Genomic DNA, 19341 nt, shown 5'->3' with positions numbered 1-19341 from the left:
ATTTGAGGCTACCAGCAATGGACCAAAATTGCACCAGAATGAAATCTACCATCTCAATACAAGGTTATTTCTAAAGTTCCAGTAGCTCTGAAATTCTAAGGGCTAATGAGTTACACATCAATCAGTGCCAAAGATAATATAAAGGTTACTCCCAAACAAAACCTGCATTGTTTTAGATGGGTGTTCCTTTGATTAATATGACTTATACGAATGAGTGATGGATCAACAGATCTAATCCTCTTAAAGTATTTGGAAACTCAAAAAATTTCCAGCTATTGAAATTATGGGCAAACTTGTCGAAGTGAGAGAGCTCTTCTAGACCTATGTAGCGTCCTTTAATTATTCAAATAGCTGAGGAATTTTTTTTTTACTGTGGTAACTGATCTTCAAAGATGGCTCCCAATGAGCCATGCCTCCCGGGGTTCATACCCTTTTGTAGACCCTCCCATATTGCCCTGTGACTCACTTTAGCCAAAGTGACATTGTGCCAGTCCTGGCTCTAAGCCAAAAGAAGTCTTGGTTGCTGCTACTTTTGTGCTTTGAGGGAGCCCCGAACTGCCATTCTTCTCACTGCTCCACACTAAACATATCAGAGTTCAACAGACCCAATACGGGCCCAGATGCCTCATTTCCAATGCCATCCTCTGTCCCTATTAAAAAGTGTACATATCAGGGAAAGAGAAAAAGCCCTATTGTGGCCTCTAGATTCCTTGATTACAAGAGGCTCCTTGTCACCAATATTGAACTGTCCCTTTGTCTGGCATCCTGGAGATGCCTAATGGCTCAGAGGCATATTTCTCCTGCTAAGAGGGCAAGAGTATGTAAGATGGCAGCTGGGATCCTCTAGAGGTGAGCCCTCAGGAATGGCAGTCTGAGGACAGTTCACATGGAAGTCGACCTCCTGAAGACCACCATGTCTGAATACTCCCTGGGGTCCTCACGTTATCAGGGGTGTGCGTACCTGTTTGTAGACAGCGGACTTAGGCATTTTCTTTGTTTTTTAACACTCCTGGGTTCCTCTTCCTAGTACTACTCCAAGCTCTTCTAATCCCCTCCCAACTCCCCCTACTTCTAGGTATCTATTTTCTTTTCCCTTAGCTGTCCATCAGCTGATCCTGACAGAGTGTTAGGTGTTAGTTAACGAATAAAAACTGAAGACCTTTTCAGGGAGTTTTGCACCAAAAACGAAACAAAGGCATGAAGATGCAGCAATGGATATTTTAGGGGAGGTATCCTAGTCACGTGATTTCTCAATGACACCACTAAGACAGCTACTATAATCGCAAGGACGGCCCAGTGTTCCCTCTTCAGCAGTGAGAACTTTACCACCATCTCTAGAGTGAATCTCACACCTAAAAGGCAGAAAGTATTCCAAGGAGAGGCAACAGAAACTTTCCAGGGGAAAACTCAGGAAGGAGCTTTGTGATATGTTCATGATTTCTAGAAAGAAAAAAAAAAGTTCCAATTTCTTCCTTTGGAAAATGGGTTTACTCACCTAATGAAGAGTATTTTTCTGACTAGGAAAGGAGCCTGTCTCATTTCCAGTGGTTAGCCAACTCTCCTCTCACAATACATTTGTGCGTGTGTTTATATGTGCTCTGGGTAACTGATACTTAGTTTAACGTTTCTCAAGCCTCTAAGAGTTAAGAACAAGGTTATCCAAGTCCTGAAAGGTAAAAATTTATTGATTTATATTGTATCAGCCTGTTATGATATGGTCACACCTGCTCACATGGCTGACTTTTTCTTATAGCCAAAAGAGGAAATTTTTTCCTTTTAAAAATACATTTTTTCAGCAGGAAGAAACATTTTCTAAAAACAAACATTTTCCTATTAAGTGGAAGTTAAAAGCAATGGCTTTTCTTTTTTTCCCAACTCATGCAGAATAGGGCTGGTCAGCAACAGATCTCAGAGTGCTTAAATCTGCTTTCAGGCCTTTGCCCTCAGTCTGTTGTCTTCCACAGAAACCACACTAGGGAAAAAATTACAGCCTCACCAAAACAGCAGCCTAAATCCAGATGGAAAAAGAAGAGGTAGGCTGAACTGTAACTATTTAACTTATTTGGTCGATTGTGTAAGATATTTAAATGCATTTAAAATTTTCAGTGGGATCAAACATACTGTCCAAAAAAATACCTAAACAATAAATGTTTTCAGTGCTCAAAACAAAATCTTAGAGATGCCTGTTATCAGTTTACTTCGTTTTGAGAAATGAAAGCAAAGAACAAAATTTAGAAATATGCAAGCTTCCCATGCACTTCAGGAAAGATCTGCTGTTGTCAAATTCTTCAAATCAAAAGCACGCTCTGTAGGACAGATATTAATGCTTTCCCACCCTTTAAAGGGTCAGTGATAGGAATTTCCTGAGAGCAGTGAGTTTACTCAACACTAACAGTTACATTAAAAAAAAAAAGCACAGGGGTTTTCCCTGGTGGCGCAGTGGTTGAGAGTCCGCCTGCCGATGCAGGGGACACGGGTTCGTGCCCCGGTCCGGGAAGATCCCACATGCCGCGGAGCGGCTGGGCCCGTGAACCATGGCCCCGCTGAGCCTGCGCATCCGGGGCCTGTGCTCCGCAACGGGAGAGGCCACAGAGGCCCGCGTACCGCCAAAACAAACAAACAAACAAACAAAAAAAAACAGCACAGGGCAGTGGTGTGCTGGACAGCCCCTACTGGCTCCCTACAGCTGATTGTTAAATTTTAGAGTTTTGCCAGCAGTTGCTAAACAGTTGTTATTAAAATTAAATTATATAAGCTTACAATGAGTGCTGAAGCTAAAAGTGGTTCACTTTAATGAGTATAATTTGTACAAGGGTAAGAAATAGTTTAACAGATCATGTATCAGATTGAATGACAATAAATTTGAGAAATAAGTGGATTACGATGTAATTCCATTTTTAAAATCATGGTTGAACTGCAATCATAGATTGGCTACGAGAGTTCAGCAAAAATCAATTAAAGTATCCTGGGAGAATCAACTGGCTATATGGGATTTACAATAAAGTATATTTTATTATTTGTTAACTGTGTTTATATGTCCTCGCTATCAGCAAAATTTTAACAAACGTACGCACACTTGAATACAGAATTTTTTTTCTAGGAGAGCAGTCTATTCAACATTTACCAGTATACCACTGGATGGGGAAAGTGGGAAGGAGTGGGGGGAATAGTTTAAAACCAAAGGAGGAAGTACAATGTTTTTTCATTTGGATTTTCAGTTTGCCCTCAGCATCCAACTGCCATGATACACGTCCACAGATGTTAATGCCTAAATATCTCCAGTAAAATACAACCACCCATCCCCACTACTAAGAATTAAAAGCACTTTACTTGAAAAAAATCAACTTTATTTTTTCTAGGTTAAAAAAAATAGAACCAGCTATTAATTTTTGTTGAGAAAATGCTTCTTTTGGTGTTCACATCTAAATTTCTGAAAAGGTGATCTGGTTACGAAAATAATCCCAAATGCATTCATAAACCAGATCCACATGTGACCAGCCCTTTGCAAAATTTAATTACAGTTGCCACAGCCTTTACATTCATTCTTATCGTATATTACAACATGCAGATACACAAAGAAAGACAGGTCAACAAGCTAAAGTAAACATTATGGCATCAGGAAAATGAAAATCCACCTGTATAAAATAAATACAACTTTGTAATAACTGTAAAGAAGATGAAAGCACTTAACACAACAATGGCAATTCAATGTACAACTGCTTCATTACCCAATCATGAAATGAGTTACTGTAAAATGCACAGACTCCTTACATGTAAAGAATCTGTGCATCACAGTCATGTGTTCAACAGTTTTACACAATAAAAATAAAGCCACTCAAAATATGTGTGCATACCTCGCAACTAGATTACACTGAAAACTTTTTTTTGCTCTTTTAACTGTTTTAAAAAAATATTAAATGTAAAAATCCTCAAATGGAAATTTGCAGAAAAACCCTTATTTTATTTTCCATGTAGCTACAGTCAGCCTCCCCCAACAGTTCAGCACCCTCAGCTTATCCCCAGGGTCCAGTTCCTAATCGTTGGGTACCAATGCAAAATGATTACAATAAAGCACCAACCAGCGACTGTTCCAGAGAACACCTGGCCCCTCTGTGACTGAGAAATGTCCCATTTAGGTGGTTTTGGTCCCAAAGGTATTAGTCTCTACTGTCTCATAAAGTGAACCAGTATACTTGCTGCCCAGGGTGGCTTTGACTTTGCCTTTCATGTTAACAGATGTAAAATTCACAGCACTACATTGCAAAAAAATAAGAAGAACCATTTTTATCCATCCTTTGTGGACCAGAGCTGACATACTCATAATGGTAACTCTGGAAGGAGGTCCTATGTAATGAAGGAAATAGCTGACTCTTCCTATTCAGCAATGCAAATAAAATTTTCTTAAATATAAAAAGAATCCAATAAGGCTATCCATGATTAACTTTCTACGATTATAACCAGGTCCCAATAGTTCAGAACAGTCTGTAGGGAAGTGATTGTCAAGAAACGTTACTAAGACAAATCCACCAGAAGTGAGTAACGTGAGCAAAGAATGAGAGGCATTCTTAACACCGATCCAAACACTATTAACGCTACAGGGATGTTCTGAGGTTTACATCTGGTGATTTAACGTTTCATTTTCACAAAAAGGCTCGAGAAAAATTACAATACCGCCAACTCTTGATTATTCATGGATTCCTTTTCTGGCCCATGGATTATTTAGGCTTTTGTGTTTTCCTCTTCCTGAAGCTGTCTTTCCAAATCTTTTCACTACTCATTAACAGTCATAAATATATAGGCAATAGAAACTAATAAACTCAAATCATTTTTTTAAATTAATATGCATCCCTAGAAGAAAAGAAGTTTGATGATAATAAAAACTCAAACACCTAAATACAATTAGAGTTTTGGCTTACTATGACTTATTACTGGATTAACTATCCAGTAATCTCTAGTTCTTTTACTGTGGAAAATTAAGGGTTGGTTGTAATATTAACAACTACTTAATAACATGACAGATCTGAATTCATAGCTAGCTTTAAAAAAAATCTACTATTTAGATTCTCAACTCGTTTGCCCACCCAAAACATCATTTTCCATTCTGTAATTTTCCTTTACCTTCTACTGGCATATAGGTTTCTCCACAATATCTGTATATTTCAACACCAATGAGAGTTTCTGAAGTTAAGCATGAACTGCGGGGGTGGTCACTTCTGTAGTCACTGCGCCTGCCTGTGGCCAAGCAGGTGCTCCCCTCACTGCGACTCGTTGAGACCAGGGTCCAGCAGGGAGTTCTCAACCCTCTCTGCTGTGTGAATCTAGGCAGATCAGCTGAGACCAAGAAGTGCTGAGATTCTACAAGGCATAAAACTGGCACAGTTTTATTTTCTTTCCCCTTGACAAAATGTGTATTTTCTAAACATCCTTTGATCTCACTTTGCAAAGAAAATACAAATTAGGACTTTTAATTCAGTTCTGTACAGTGGCATATTGCTGCTTCCCTGGTTGCCATATAAAAACATGGATTCTCTCTTTACATTCTCTAGTACAAGCAGGAGAACTCCAGTTACTGATAACGGAAAGCACTATCAATGCTCTCAAACATTTTGCCAACAGAAGAGAGAGAACATGTTGATGAAGAATCAAAGAGGGATAGGGCAGATCAAATACACATCTATTTACAACTCACAGATCTATTTTCAAAAGTTAACTCACACATCTACTGGTATTTGTCACTCTACAGACTGTTGAAATGACGGCGCTTGAAAAGTAAAGCATCTTACATAATAGTCTGTTTAACATATACAGTATATTAAACAATACCACGTTCCTTTGGAGCACAGTGATGGCAAAAGTGGCCCTAAACCACATTTATATATGCATGTATGCATTCCTCTCTCTTTTTTTTTTTCTTGGATGGGAGAACTGGCCACGCTATCTGTGGCTTGCTTAGCAACAAGGAAAAGGTCTATTGGCTAGGACTGTGCATGCCATACTCGACAGTGAGCAACTTATCCTCCAGATGGCTGACTAATCTCTCAAATGAATAATTTCTATTCATCTTGTCAAGTAGTGTTTGCTGGGCCTCGAACAAAAGCATCTTTAAGCTTCTATCCGTCTTCCTATCATTATCCATACCTCTATATTGAGATTGGCTTCACCTATTCACTGTCACTGTAAAACACATAAGGAAATGCTTAGGTTTCCAAAAAACTGCATCTTATAACAACCATTACCAAACTAAACACATTAACACTGTCTTCTGCATTTCACCAGTAGTAGTCTAATATTCAATGAGGTATTTCAGGTAACGCATCATTCTATTTCACATAGGCATTGAATCAACCCTAAAGATGAAGACGCTGTGGGCTTTGATTTGGTGTTGCTTTGCCTTTCCCACATAACTGGGAGAAAATTCACATCTTTCCAGTTTTTTTGGTTTATTGAAAAAAAAGATAACCCTAGCCTTTACTTTTATTTTCTGGCTACTTCTCAAAATTGTCATTTGTACGATTAGTGGCGATAGGGGAACCTACAATGCTCACATCACAGATAACTACCACTGACTCACTAGGATCTAAATAGTTTTATAGTCCCAAGCCAAAAAATAGCCTCTCTCTCAACACTGGGAGTGCAGGTGATGGGCTGATGGCATGCCAGCACTTTTTGAGAAGTGTTTGGTTCTACTATGAGGTCAATCACGTGAACATAGTGACACATTTAAGAAAAAGAAGTTTTCTAGAAATAGAAACTTGACTTTATCCTTTCCAAAGGCAATTGGAAGAGACTGAGAAGCCTTTTTGCTGGTCTCTCTCCTGGTTACACCACTCTGACATGGGCAGCTCCTTGATGTGCTAAGGGAACACAGGTTCCGGGGGTGCCATGTGAGAACTTGTCACCACTGGAAGCCAGCGCCTGGCTTATCTCTTATTTTTCTAATAAACTAGTCTATTTCACCTTAAACTGATCATTCAAATGTCTTACCTTAATTTGTTTCAACCATCCCCATATGCATTTAATGCTAATATGCAAAATGGAGAAAAAAAAAAAAAGGCTCTGAGTGGGACGGAAGCCTCAGTGTGGTTGGTGCCCAATGCAGGCAGCGCTGGAGAGCGCCAGAGCACAGATCCACGTGCAGACAGACAGCCTCTCAAAAATCCCACTCACTCATTACGCTTATGTTTGTTTTTAGGTTATAGTACTAATCCTTTGCTATATATGCATCTGATAAAAGTGCATTTTGTAAAAGACAATCATCAACCTATGATATGTCTTCTATACAAGAAGATAAATCAAATGACCCACCCCTCATACAAGGGGAAGCACTAGTGCATGTAAACACAGCATTGGACTGAGCTGGTCTTTCTGAAGAACACATTCTAGTACCAGAATATGTCCAGTGGACGCTGCTTTGTCCCCCAGAGTATGCTTGACACTGAACTTCATGTAGCTGTGGAGGACCGGAGTGTCGCTGCGAACAACAGGGAAAGAGTTCTTCAGAAGGTGCCAACCAGCTCCCCTCGAGGTTACCAGTAACACAGCAAGAGTTGGTGGAGATGAGGGCGCTCTACAGCACTGCCTAACAGAGACTACTAGCTAAAAGGAATGGATGCGTACAACTTTCTGAGCTTGAACTAGATTAACAGGTATATCTGGTGGCAACAGAATTTGTCTCAGAGAGTCTTCTAGGATGATTTTATGATTTCCTCTTCTCCAAAAGTGATGTTTGCTTAAATGTGTGGTGGAGTGTATCTTTTTAAAACATGAAAAGTCCTTAAAACATATTTGCAGGTCATTATATTATTGATCCTCATTTTAGTAGAGTTTTAAAATATCCCAAAGGGGGATAAATATTAATCCATCCATTGAATTTCCTTTTCCTTTTTTTTTTATATTCTGATTTGTACATGTAAAACAATGCACGCTTATGAAAGTCCAAGCTCCTGTGGTGACCTTGACAAGTCCAAGTCAATTCCTAAAACAGGCAATGGTAAAAATACTGAAAGATGCTGTACCACATATAGCCTGACAAAAATGCAAAAGACTGTATGAGAAATAGCCACGTATTGCTGAGCGTCATTTCCCTGGAAACAGCTTCCTCACGGCCCTTGGGAGGTGGAAAAGCCCCTAAAAGACAAGACAGAAATATTAACTTGTTTTACTGTGGTGGTAGGTGTCCTAGAATAAAAGTTGAACATTAGTTTAACTAGAGTTTTTTGCTCTTGTTTTCTTTAAAGCATCTTCTGTGACTTCTTGTTGCTCTTAAAGAGAGATATCATTTGAAATACAATTTTCAAACCGCTAAGCCTTTTCCTGCCTTTATTCTCTGGCTGGTACGCTCCTCCTCCACCTCAGTGAATGGCAGGCTCCTTGCATTCTTCCAATATCAGAAAAATACCACCCATCTAGTCTCCCCTTCCCCCGTCAGTCACTCTTATCTCCGTGTTTATTTCCTTCTTGGCACTTTCCACAATCTGTATTGATTGCAATCTACCTTTTCTTTTTTCTACAGACTGGTTTACTCTCTGTCTCCTGCTGGAATATAAGCTGCATGACAGAAGGCACTATGGCTGCACTGTTTTCCACTGCATCCCTATAGGTTTCCACAATGGCCAGGACACAGGATGTGTGACTCAATTAAACAATTTCCAGGGAATTCCCTAGCGGTCCAGTGGTTAGGACTCTGTGCCCTCTGTGCCAAGGGCCTGGGTTCAATCCCTGGTCGGGGAACTAATATCCTGTAAGCCATGTGGCGAGGCCAATGAAAAAGAAAATATTTCCAGAATAGCATAATTTATACTAATTCTTCTATTTACAAATTAAATGTTTTTGCCACAAAAGGGGTTGTAAATTTCTGATATTATTTTCAAAAGGCAATATGGTTTATGGAATATGTCTTAATAATAAAAAGGAGAAACACAAAGTAAACAGATGTCTGTAAATTCTCTTCTGGAAAGGAAGGCTAGACACTTTGGAGCAATACTACCTAAGGTCATCCTGAAAACACTCTTCAGCATTTCAAATAGCCTTTGTCCTTGCTGATAATCCCCTACGATAAGCTGATTCAAGAGAGGATTTGCTTCTCACAAACAATTTACAGAGAACGCTTTTAAGTTTCAAGGTCTGTTATACAAATAGCTTTCTTAAAAAGAGTTTCTATTATTGTTGCTACTATTTAGGCCAAATATCATAAAGAGATTGAGATTGAAAAAGAAGACAGATCTTGCTGGCCTTTTAATCACTTGATGCCTTCTTAGATATCCATCCTATCTCATCTTGAAAGAAATTTCTAGAGTAAGACCAAGGAATGCACACAGCAGAGAGAGGCATCTTGTTCAACTAGTCTTACTAGGAATTCTAATGGCATACACAATGTCTTACTTCTGTCATATTAATATGCACTACTCCAAAGCCCCAGGGTCGGAAAGTTGAGGAAGGAATCCTATTGAGGACAAAGTGAAACAACCCTAAACATAAAGAAAAAATCCTTAGAGGTAATTAACAGTATCAGCCTTTGCTTATTAGTATTAGACCTTCTATAGTCTGATTCAATATCTACTTTAATTCTGTACCAAAAAAGTCTAGGTGGGAAGAAAATTGGGCCTCTACTAATCTAAAACCCCATGGCTATTCTCAGGCCCAGGACAACTTTCTCTTCATCTTTTTATCCCTATTGCAGGGTCTAGAAAATAGACCCATGGCACAGCTAACTGTGAAAGCACTTTGGTATGCCTGGTGTTCTACCAATGTTATTTCCTTCTTTCCTAACTTCCTTTTTTTCCTCCCTCTCCCCTCCCTGCCTCCTAGGTCTTTTTCGCTCATTGTAGTTGTCACAGAACGTAGAGAATATTGAGTATAGAAAAGGGATCTTAGGGTAAATGTCTCCCTAGGAGAAAAATGTAATAAGGTTATATCCATGAAAACTTAACATGTAAACTTTATCCCTCCATGTAAAGAAACGAATAAAGCTCGTGCAAATGCAGTTATTGATTTATTTGGCCGCAAAACATGCGGGATCTTAGTTCCCCAACCAGGGAATGAACTCACGCCCCCTGCAGTAGAAGTATGGAGTCTTAACTCCTGGACCACCAGGGAAGTCCCTGAAAATGCAGTCAAAAGTGATCTGAAACAACTGTATGGTGACGGTATCAGTCAAACAATCAAGTACAATGCCAACACATGAATGATACTTGCCGTCTCATAAAACAGACCATATAATCGCAAATGTATGCTGGCCGTCTTCCAGACTGTGTACTCTCTTGAACTAGATCCATTTATACAAGGGATACTCACCATTTGATCTTTCCACACTGGCTGATGAAGAGCCTGAATAAATTTCACATAAATTTGTCTTTATAAAAATTCTAAGCTGAAATTCTTAAACACAGAAATACTGTGCTTCCTTTAGGGTATCTGAAGAATCGAAAAATGGTTATCTCCCCTAAAGTACATCTTTGAAACTATCATAACATCAGGAACATGTATAATAGGACTCTGTGTACCTGTTTCATAAAAATGTGATAAGAGGTCCTCTTTTTCAATAAAACGCTGATAGAGCCAGTCAGCAAGGTTATCAGTCTCCAGGGGTATATCTTTAATTGGAAAGATCCTATCAAGAGTCAGAAAAAAAGCAAAAACTACTTTAATTCAGAAGTCAAAATCATTCAGAACCACAACTTAGCTTTAGATTATCCTATATCTACAAATAATTATTGAGAAATACCTGTCTCCCCATGTTTGTAGGTTTAAGTAGGAATGGTTTTCGGAACAGGTGAAGTTGTTTTTTTTGTTTTTGTTTCTTTGCGGTACGCGCGCCTCTCACTGTTGTGGCCTCTCCCGTTGCGCAGCACAGGCTCCAGACACGCAGGCTCAGCGGCCATGGCTCACGGGCCCAGCCGCTCGGCGGCATGTGGGATCTTTCCGGACTGGGGCACGAACCCGTGTCCCCTGCATCGGCAGGCGGACTCTCAACCACTGCGCCACCAGGGAAGCCCAAGAGTTTTCTTTTTTATCATGAATAAGAGTTGCATTTTATCAACTTTTTCCATCTACCAAAATGCTTATATAATTTCTCCCTTTATTCTGTTAATGTGATTAATTAAAGGGACTGATTTTGAATGTTAAACCGAACTTTCATTCCTGGAATGTATGGTCTCGGTATATAATATGATGCATTTAAAATATTTTGCTGGGTGAATCTTATATTTATAATCATGTAAGAGATTTGCCTATAAATTTTCCTTTCTTATAACATCCCTGGTTCAGGTTTTGGTATCCAAGTTATGCTGGTCTCATAAAACAAGCTAGGAAGTATTCCCTCTTTTTGATGCTCTGAAATAACTGCACTTAATGTCCTTTAATTTTTCTTTTTAATGGCTATAGGATCTGAGATAATGTCCCCTTTTTCGTTCCTGATATCAGTAACATGGACCTTTTTTTTCCCCTTGATCAGCCTTGCCAGGAGCTGATCAAGTTTACAGTGTTTTCAAAAAACCAATTATTTTTGGTGTCATTATTCCTTCTATTGTATGTTTTCTATTTCAGTAAATTCTCCTTTATTATCCCCTGTCTTCTACTATCTTTGGATTGCATTTACTTTTCTTTTTCTAATTTCTTGAGATAGATATTTAGATCGCTGATTTTCAATTTTCTTCTCTTCTAATGGAAGCTTTTAAGGCTATAAATTTTCCTCTAAACACAGATTAAGGTGTATCCCATACATTTTTATAGATCATATTTTCATTATCATTCTGTTAAAAATATTTTCTAATTTCATTGCAATCTCTTAATACACGGTAAACATTAAATTCCTCTACTCACTATTGATGGGCAGTTTCTCATCTTTTGTTATTATAAACAATGTTACAATGAATAACACCGTGCAAATGTCCATTCATATGTGTATATTTATAGGATAAAACTCCAGAAGTGAGGGGCTTCCCTGGTGGCGCAGTGGTTGAGAGTCCACCTGCTGGTGCAGGGGACATGGGTTCGTGCCCCAGTCCGGGAAGATCCCACATGCCATGGAGCGGCTGGGCCCGTGAGCCATGGCCGCTGAGCCTGTGCGTCCGGAGCCTGTGCTCCGCAATGGGAGAGGCCACAACAGTGAGAGGCCCGCGTACCGCAAAAAAAAAAAAAAAAAAAAAAAAAAAAAAAATCCAGAAGTGAAACTGCTAAGTCAAAGGCTAAATGTGTTAGTAATTTTGAAAGATGTTGGTACATTGTCTTCATAAAGATTATACCACTTTATACTAGCAATTTATGAGAATGCCTCTCACAGAAAGATTTTTAAGCTGGAGAATAATAAAATCAGAAGGCACTGATTTAGGTATAGAAGATGGCTAGCAGTGTTTCACAACTGGGATATGCCAATTTGGGGACACATTCTTGGGAATCCATCTATGAGCTCTCTTTAAGAAAACAGATTATGTTTTCATTTTAATATTAACCTTAATAAAAATATTCTGAATCATAGATAAACATGTGAGTAAGTACTGCCATGTGACTTTGGTGCCTATGTTTATAGTCATTTTGGCACAGTGCAGTACTACTTTAAAAGGCCAGAGAAGTTAATGGGGGGCATACTTAAGAGCAAAATCTATTCTTTCACCTCTTAAAAGTCACCTCTCCCTGTGATCTTTAACATCCATTACAATAAAATGAGAGAGGGGCTTCCCTGGTGGCGCAGTGGTTGAGAGTCCGCCTGCCGATGCAGGGGACACGGGTTCATGCCCTGGTCCGGGAAGATCCCACATGCCGTGGAGCGGCTGGGCCCGTGAGCCATGGCCGCTGGGCCTGCGCATCCGGAGCCTGTGCTCCGCAACGGGAGAGGCCGCAACAGTGAGAGGCCCGCATACCGAAAAAAAAAAAGAAAAAAATGAGAGGAGTTCTGCTTCTTGTAATTGTAGAGTAATTCATAGGTAACAGTTATAAATTCTGGACAAAATGCAAAAAGTAATTGGTGGAAGGCACTGGAGAGTGACTAAAGGCAGGCAGATTGGAGCAGAGTCAACACTTGGCAGACAGGAATGGCACTGGTTTTCCAGTTTTTATAGCTTTTAACCTGAGAATAGTTCCCCTACGTAAGTCTTACTGGTTGAAGAATCGGAGGACAGAGATTAGGGTGACCATAGCAGTTGTAAAGTGAGGAATCCCAGAAAGAAGTAAGCACTGAGTGGGAGCCACGACTTCTGAGTACAATCCCCACTTAGATCTCTGGGTAACCCTTGAACTATGTATGTATGAGGCAGACTCCAGCAGAATAAAGCCAGCGGATACAGGGAGATGCCCAGAGCTATGCAGGAAATATAACTATTCAGGAAATTTAATCATTTGTTTATTTTTCTTTTTGCCAAATTAAATGTCCTTAATATTTGGATTTTTAGGAAAGTCAGTTAACATCATCCTGATACTAGTGGAATGTTTTGTTTGTTTGTTTCTTCCGTGGAAGTGTTTTTTGTTTTTTTTAAAATTGTAGTATAGTTGATTTAGGGAATGTTTTAAAATTAAAAATTAACAATTTAAACTTAAAAATCAAATTTTATTTTTTAAATGAATGGTATTACTGACTTTTTACTTTTAGATAATTTAATACTGTCTTAACACAGTTTTGTAATATAAGTAGTGCTCTTTAAACTATTTACCTCTACCACACTAGGTACAGTCCAATGGTTTGGGAAATTATTTGTATTATTATAATTTTTTTTTTTTTGCAATACGCGCGCCTCTCACTGTTGTGGCCTCTCCCGTGGCGCAGCACAGGCTCCGGACGTGCAGGCTCAGCGGCCATGGCTCACAGGCCCAGCCGCTCCGCAGCATGTGGGATCTTCCTGGACCGCGGCACGAACCTGTGTCCCCTGCATCGGCAGGCGGACTCAACCACTGCGCCACCAGGGAAGCCCTGTATTACTTTTTAACCTCTAAAAATATACTATTTCTATAAATATAAAAGCAGGTCTAATCAACCTAAGGATAACTAAGAAAGAACCATAGAGATAAAGAATATCCTTGGGCTTCCCTAGTGGCGCAGTGGTTAAGAATCTGCCTGCCAATGCAGGGGACAAGGGCTTGAGCCCCGGTCTGGGAAGATCCACATGCTGCGGAGCAGCTAAGCCCGTGAGCCACAACTACTGAGCCTGCGCTCTAGAGCCTGCAAGCCACAACTACTGAGCTTGCGTGCCACAACTACTGAAGCCCACGTGCCTAGAGCCCGTGTTCCACAACTAGAGAAGCCACAGCAATGAGAAGCCCGTGCACAGCAACAAAGACCCAATGAAGAGTATGAATGAAGAGTAGCCCCCGCTCGCCACAACTAGAGAAAGCCCGTGCACAGCAACAAAGACCCAACCCAGCCAATAATAAATGAAAGAAAGAAAGGAAGAAAGAAAGGAAGGAAGGAAGAAAAAGAATTTCCTGATTTCCTGAAATAGTACTTAAAGCAGCTTTATAAGGAGAAAAGTGACATTGAATATAAGGCTGAATTAATAGAGGAAGTTTGGGTTTACCAATTAAACTCTTGAAAGAATGTGGTGAGGTTGGTGAAATACCTATTGCTTTAAATGGGGTGAGTGTGGGAGTGGGGCTGTGTTTTAACCGAAAACCTACCCTTCCATTCGCCTAGAGCAGCTGGGACATTCTCTTGCCTTAGGAGGCAGCCAGGAGGGCAGACCAAATGCTCCCTCAAGAGCAGTCTACCTCTATTACTCTGATTCCTTGGTCACCATGGGATTAAAATATTAAAACAACTAATCTTCTAATATGGCAGAGTGTCAAATGTACTGAATACCAGTCCTCTTGGAATCAAATAAAAGGAGTTCTTGTGGGATATAAATAAATAACAGAAACAAATCTTTCCAATACCAATAGCTATCCAATGAAAACTTAGCTCTTAATTTTCAAGAAATAAAAATTATTATCAGTAATCCAGAATGTGCTCTTAAACACAGAGTATTCCACCAAAATCCACAGTATTAGATTTAAGAGCACTAGATAAATTATACTTTCAAAAAGAAGATATAAAATAATGCTTAGCTGGCACCTTATACATTCTCACTAGAATTTTCATGCCACAAAGACTCCCAAACGTGAGCTAACAAACACCATGGCTAAATCCTCAATTCAATTATGTCAACTACATATTAGGAGCTAATAAGCACTGAAGAAGATAAACTGTTTGTGCTTTCTAAAACCTAATAACCTAGCAGAGGGATCAGACAAGCAAAATGTCTAAAATCAGAATGTGGTAAATGTTAAATAAGGAGTTTAAACAATTTCTGTGTAAGTTTAAATGAAGAGGTGTGCATGTCTACTTATGACATAGGCTACATGGAAAAGGCATCACTTGAGCTGTCCTAAAAGAGTCAGTAGGATTAAAAAACTTAAAACAAATTTTTAACAGAGTAACAATATGCATATAGCTTTCAAGAATCAGAGCAGTACAAGGTTCACAATGAAAAATAATAGACTATTTTTTCCCTCGTCAGATCCCTGTTCCCCAGATACAACCCCTTTCAACTTTCTTTTGCTGTTCACTTCCACATTGCTTATAAACATGCTAGACTGTCCAATTTAAAGTGTATTCATTGACTTCCTACTAAGGAAGATAAGGATTTGGCTTTCTTCTACCTTTGTCCTCTGCTCCTTTGGCTTCCTCCTCCTCCTCTCCTACAGATAATAATTCCTCCTCAGTGCCAACGCTGTCCTTCATAACTATGCTTATTAGTTTATGTTCTATTTATTTTCTTGTGTGTCTGTTTCCTCTATCAGACTGTGCTATACTCATCTTTGCATACCCATGTGCACATCAGTGCCTGCTCCTTTGTGGGAACTCAAGTTTGCTGAACTGAATTAAATGCAAAGTAATCCGCCAGCATAAAACATGATGAGGTGCCATCTGGAGACAGCCACAATACCACAGGTACAGTTAACTGACACCACCAGGGCTGGTATGACAAGAATAACTCAGAAATGCGGAAACTGCTTGTCACCAAAAATAGATTTATGGACAAGAACAGATCCTGTCAAATTTAACGTATCAGAAGATCTCCCAGCACTCAATTCCCAGAAGTTTTGCTTTGAGCCATCGTCCTTAGGTAAGCTGCTCAGGCCTCATCCTCAACATTCTAAAACGTAATATTTGTAGCTTCCTCCTGCATCCACTAGAAAGGTTTAAAAAAAAACCCACTCAGCTATGTGAAAAAAAATTTCAGCAACTCAGATATAAACTTTTTTCCACTTTAATAGAGGAATAAACCAAGGCTCTAAGGTAGCAAACCTAGGGTCATATAGGAGAGAATTTTGAGTGACTTTTTAAGGTTTCTGTAGAAAGGGAGATGGCAAATACTCAGCACCTAGACTACTGCTTCCCTTCACAGTCAGGGACAATTGAGCCTGTTACGCCTTCCCCTTGAGTCCTGCTCCTTGGAAGAGTCAAAGCCATAGCAAACTAACATGCCACTTGAGGGCATAAACAATGAGATGGCATTGTTTACACCTCAAATTTATTTATTGTATCTTTTATCGTATTACATCCTTTGAGACACAGATGCTTCCGGAATGAACTGAACTATCCAGTAAGCAAAATATAAGGTTGGTATATTTGCTTAAGAGAATCACTATTATGTTTTCCATGAGTCTAATGACGTTTAAAAATTTTTCTTAAGGCTTTTTTTTTTTAGAGTAGTCTAAGGTTCACAGCAAAATTGAGGGGAAGGTACAGAGATTTTTCCATATCTCCCTAATGACTTTTAAAATAATTTTTATTTTGAAATAATTTCAGACTCAAAGAAAAGTTACAAAAAATAGTACAAAGAATTCATATATATGCTTCACCCAGATTCCCCAAATATCATTATTTCCCATATTTACTTTATCATTATTTTTCTCCATATATATATTTTCTGATGCATATATTTTCTGATATATGTGTATATATATATATATATATGTATATATATGATCTTTCCTCAATTTTTGAGAGTAAGTTACAGATGGTGTGCCCCCTGAACACTCCCATGAGCATTTTCTAAATACAAGAACAGTCTCTTATATAACCATGCTGCAATGATCAAAATCAGGAAATCAACACTGATACTATTACCTAATCTACAATCTACAGATTTCACTCAAATTTTGCCAAGTGTCCCACCAATGTCTATAACAAAAAAAAGAAAAGAAAAAAGACAGAAACAAAGGAATAAAGAAACAAGAAAAGAAACAAAAAAAAAAGGTACCATGCTTTAGGAAGAGGAGAATAGCAGTGAAATAAATAACACAGGGTGAAGTATCAATATCAATAAAGGGAATCTATTTTTTAACATCTTTATTGGAGTATAATTGCTTTACAATGGTGTTAGTTTCTGCTGTATAACAAAGTGAGTCAGTTATATGTGTACATATATCCCCATACGCCTCCCTCCCACCCTCCCTATCCCACCCCTCTAGGTGGTCACAAAGCACAGAGCTGATCTCCCTGTGCTATGTGCTGCTTCCCACTAGCTATCTATTTTTCATTTGGTAGTGCATATATGTCCATGCCACTCTCTCACTTCATCCCAGCTTACCCTTCCCCCTCCCCATGCCCTCAAGTTCACTCTCTACGTCTGCGTCTTTATTTCTGTCCTGCCCCTAGGGTTCATCAGAACCATTTTTTTTTTTTTTTTTTTTTTTAGATTCCATATATATGTGTTAGCATACGGTATTTGTTTTCTTCTTTCTGACTTACTTCATTCTGTATGACAGATGGTTTTCTCAGAGTATATGCCCAGTAGTGGGATTGCTGGGTCATATGGTAGTTCTATTTTTAGTTTTTTAAGGAACCTCCATACTGTTCCCCATAGTGGCTGTATCAATTTACATTCCCACCAACAGTGCAAGAGGGTTCCCTTTTCTCCACATCCTCTCCAGCATTTATCGTTTGTAGATTTTTTGATGATGGCCATTCTGACCAGTGTGAGGTGATACCTCATTGTGGTTTTGATTTGCATTTCTCTAATGATTAGTGATGTTGAGCATCCTTTCATGTGTTTGTTGGCAATCTGTATGTCTTCTTTGGAGAAATGTCTATTTAGGCCTTCCACCCATTTTTGGATTGGGCTGTTTGTTTTTTTGATATTGAGCTGCATGAGCTGCTTGTATATTTAAGAGATTAATCCTTTGTCAGTTGTTTTGTTTGCAAATATTTTCTCCCTTTCTGAGGGTTGTCAATAAAGGGAATATTTAATAGGCAAATATACTCCAGGTAAGAAGTAATGAAATCTGAGCTAGGCTATTGCATTGAAATAAAAAGAGGGAATAGAAACAAACATTGCAGAGGTACCTTTCACAGGAAATGGTGGCTGGATTTGAGAGAGAGGATAAAATTTTAAAGTGTAAGAGTCAAAGAACTCCAAAATTTTTATTCTGGGTTAGGGCAGAATGATGTCACCATAAACCCCAATTGGAAAGCCAGGAGAAACAAGTTGGTGTGAAGGAAAATGAGTTCAGTTCTAGACATACTAGGTTTGAAGAAGCAACAGGGTATCCAGGTGGAGGCAAGGAAATTAAGTGAGGATTTGGAACCCGGCAGAAAGACTGAGAGCTAGAGGTACACCTACAGAGGATCCACTGCTACATAGTCTCCTATTATGGACTCAACCTCCACAGGAAAAAAAAAGAGGACTAAAAACAGGCTCCTAGAGAAGGTCTATACTTAAGTAATCTCTGTGTGTTTGTGTGTGTATTCCTGTATTAAATGGAAGGTTAGACAAAAAGACCTAGCTAGCCCTTTCTACTTCTCAGATCCAATCCAATGACTTTATGTAACTAAAATATAAATAATGATCAGTGAGAGTTATGCTTAACCACTATTCACTTAAAATTTAAACTCTAAGAATTTTTTTGAAAATTTGGGGGACATAATATTTCCAACAAAACTTAATTAGAAAATGAAAAGCATTTTTTGAATACCAATGGCAGGCATTGTCCTTGACTCTAGAGAAATCTGAAAGTGAAAAAAGACATGGTGAGCCCCCAGAGGGCCAACAAGGTGGGATAGAGCACTTCATTTCCAAAGCTTATTATGTCCAGATTCATATATTGAAAAATGACTTAGCAAATCAGATTTTAGGTTATGTCTTGGTTCTATGTTAACATTAAAAATTTCTTTCATGTATATCTATAACTTCTTATAAACATTTAAGAAGAAATTAAGCATATCTTCTAACTAGAGGATAGAGATTTTATCTTATTTGAAATGATGATTCACCTCTTTCAAATCTTCAACTTCATTACAGAAACACAGAATTCAATCCATAATACAGTCAAACCTCAATTAAGACCACTTATTTAATACCACCAGCATCC

At 38.8% G+C, this 19341-nt stretch overlaps 1 protein-coding gene across 3 annotated transcripts in view; it reads right to left on the bottom strand.

Annotated features, from left to right (window-relative positions):
• Window positions 1-3330: 3330 nt before the first annotated feature.
• The window catches only part of LPGAT1 (lysophosphatidylglycerol acyltransferase 1), a 64662-nt gene continuing 48651 nt past the window's right edge, over window positions 3331-19341 (bottom strand). For all 3 annotated transcript variants that reach the window (XM_032623673.1, XM_032623682.1, XM_032623664.1), the window contains 2 exons: window positions 10503-10609; window positions 3331-8127 (listed from right to left, as the gene is read on the bottom strand). In XM_032623673.1, the coding sequence (XP_032479564.1) occupies window positions 7976-8127; window positions 10503-10609 (259 nt within the window). In that variant the 3' untranslated portion in view covers window positions 3331-7975. The remainder of the gene's footprint in view (window positions 8128-10502; window positions 10610-19341) is intronic.

This window comes from Phocoena sinus, chromosome 1 (assembly GCF_008692025.1).
Source record: "Phocoena sinus isolate mPhoSin1 chromosome 1, mPhoSin1.pri, whole genome shotgun sequence".
NCBI lineage: Eukaryota > Metazoa > Chordata > Mammalia > Artiodactyla > Phocoenidae > Phocoena > Phocoena sinus.
Note: the sequence above shows the minus strand (reverse complement) of the source record. Positions and strands in the feature narration are given on the sequence as shown.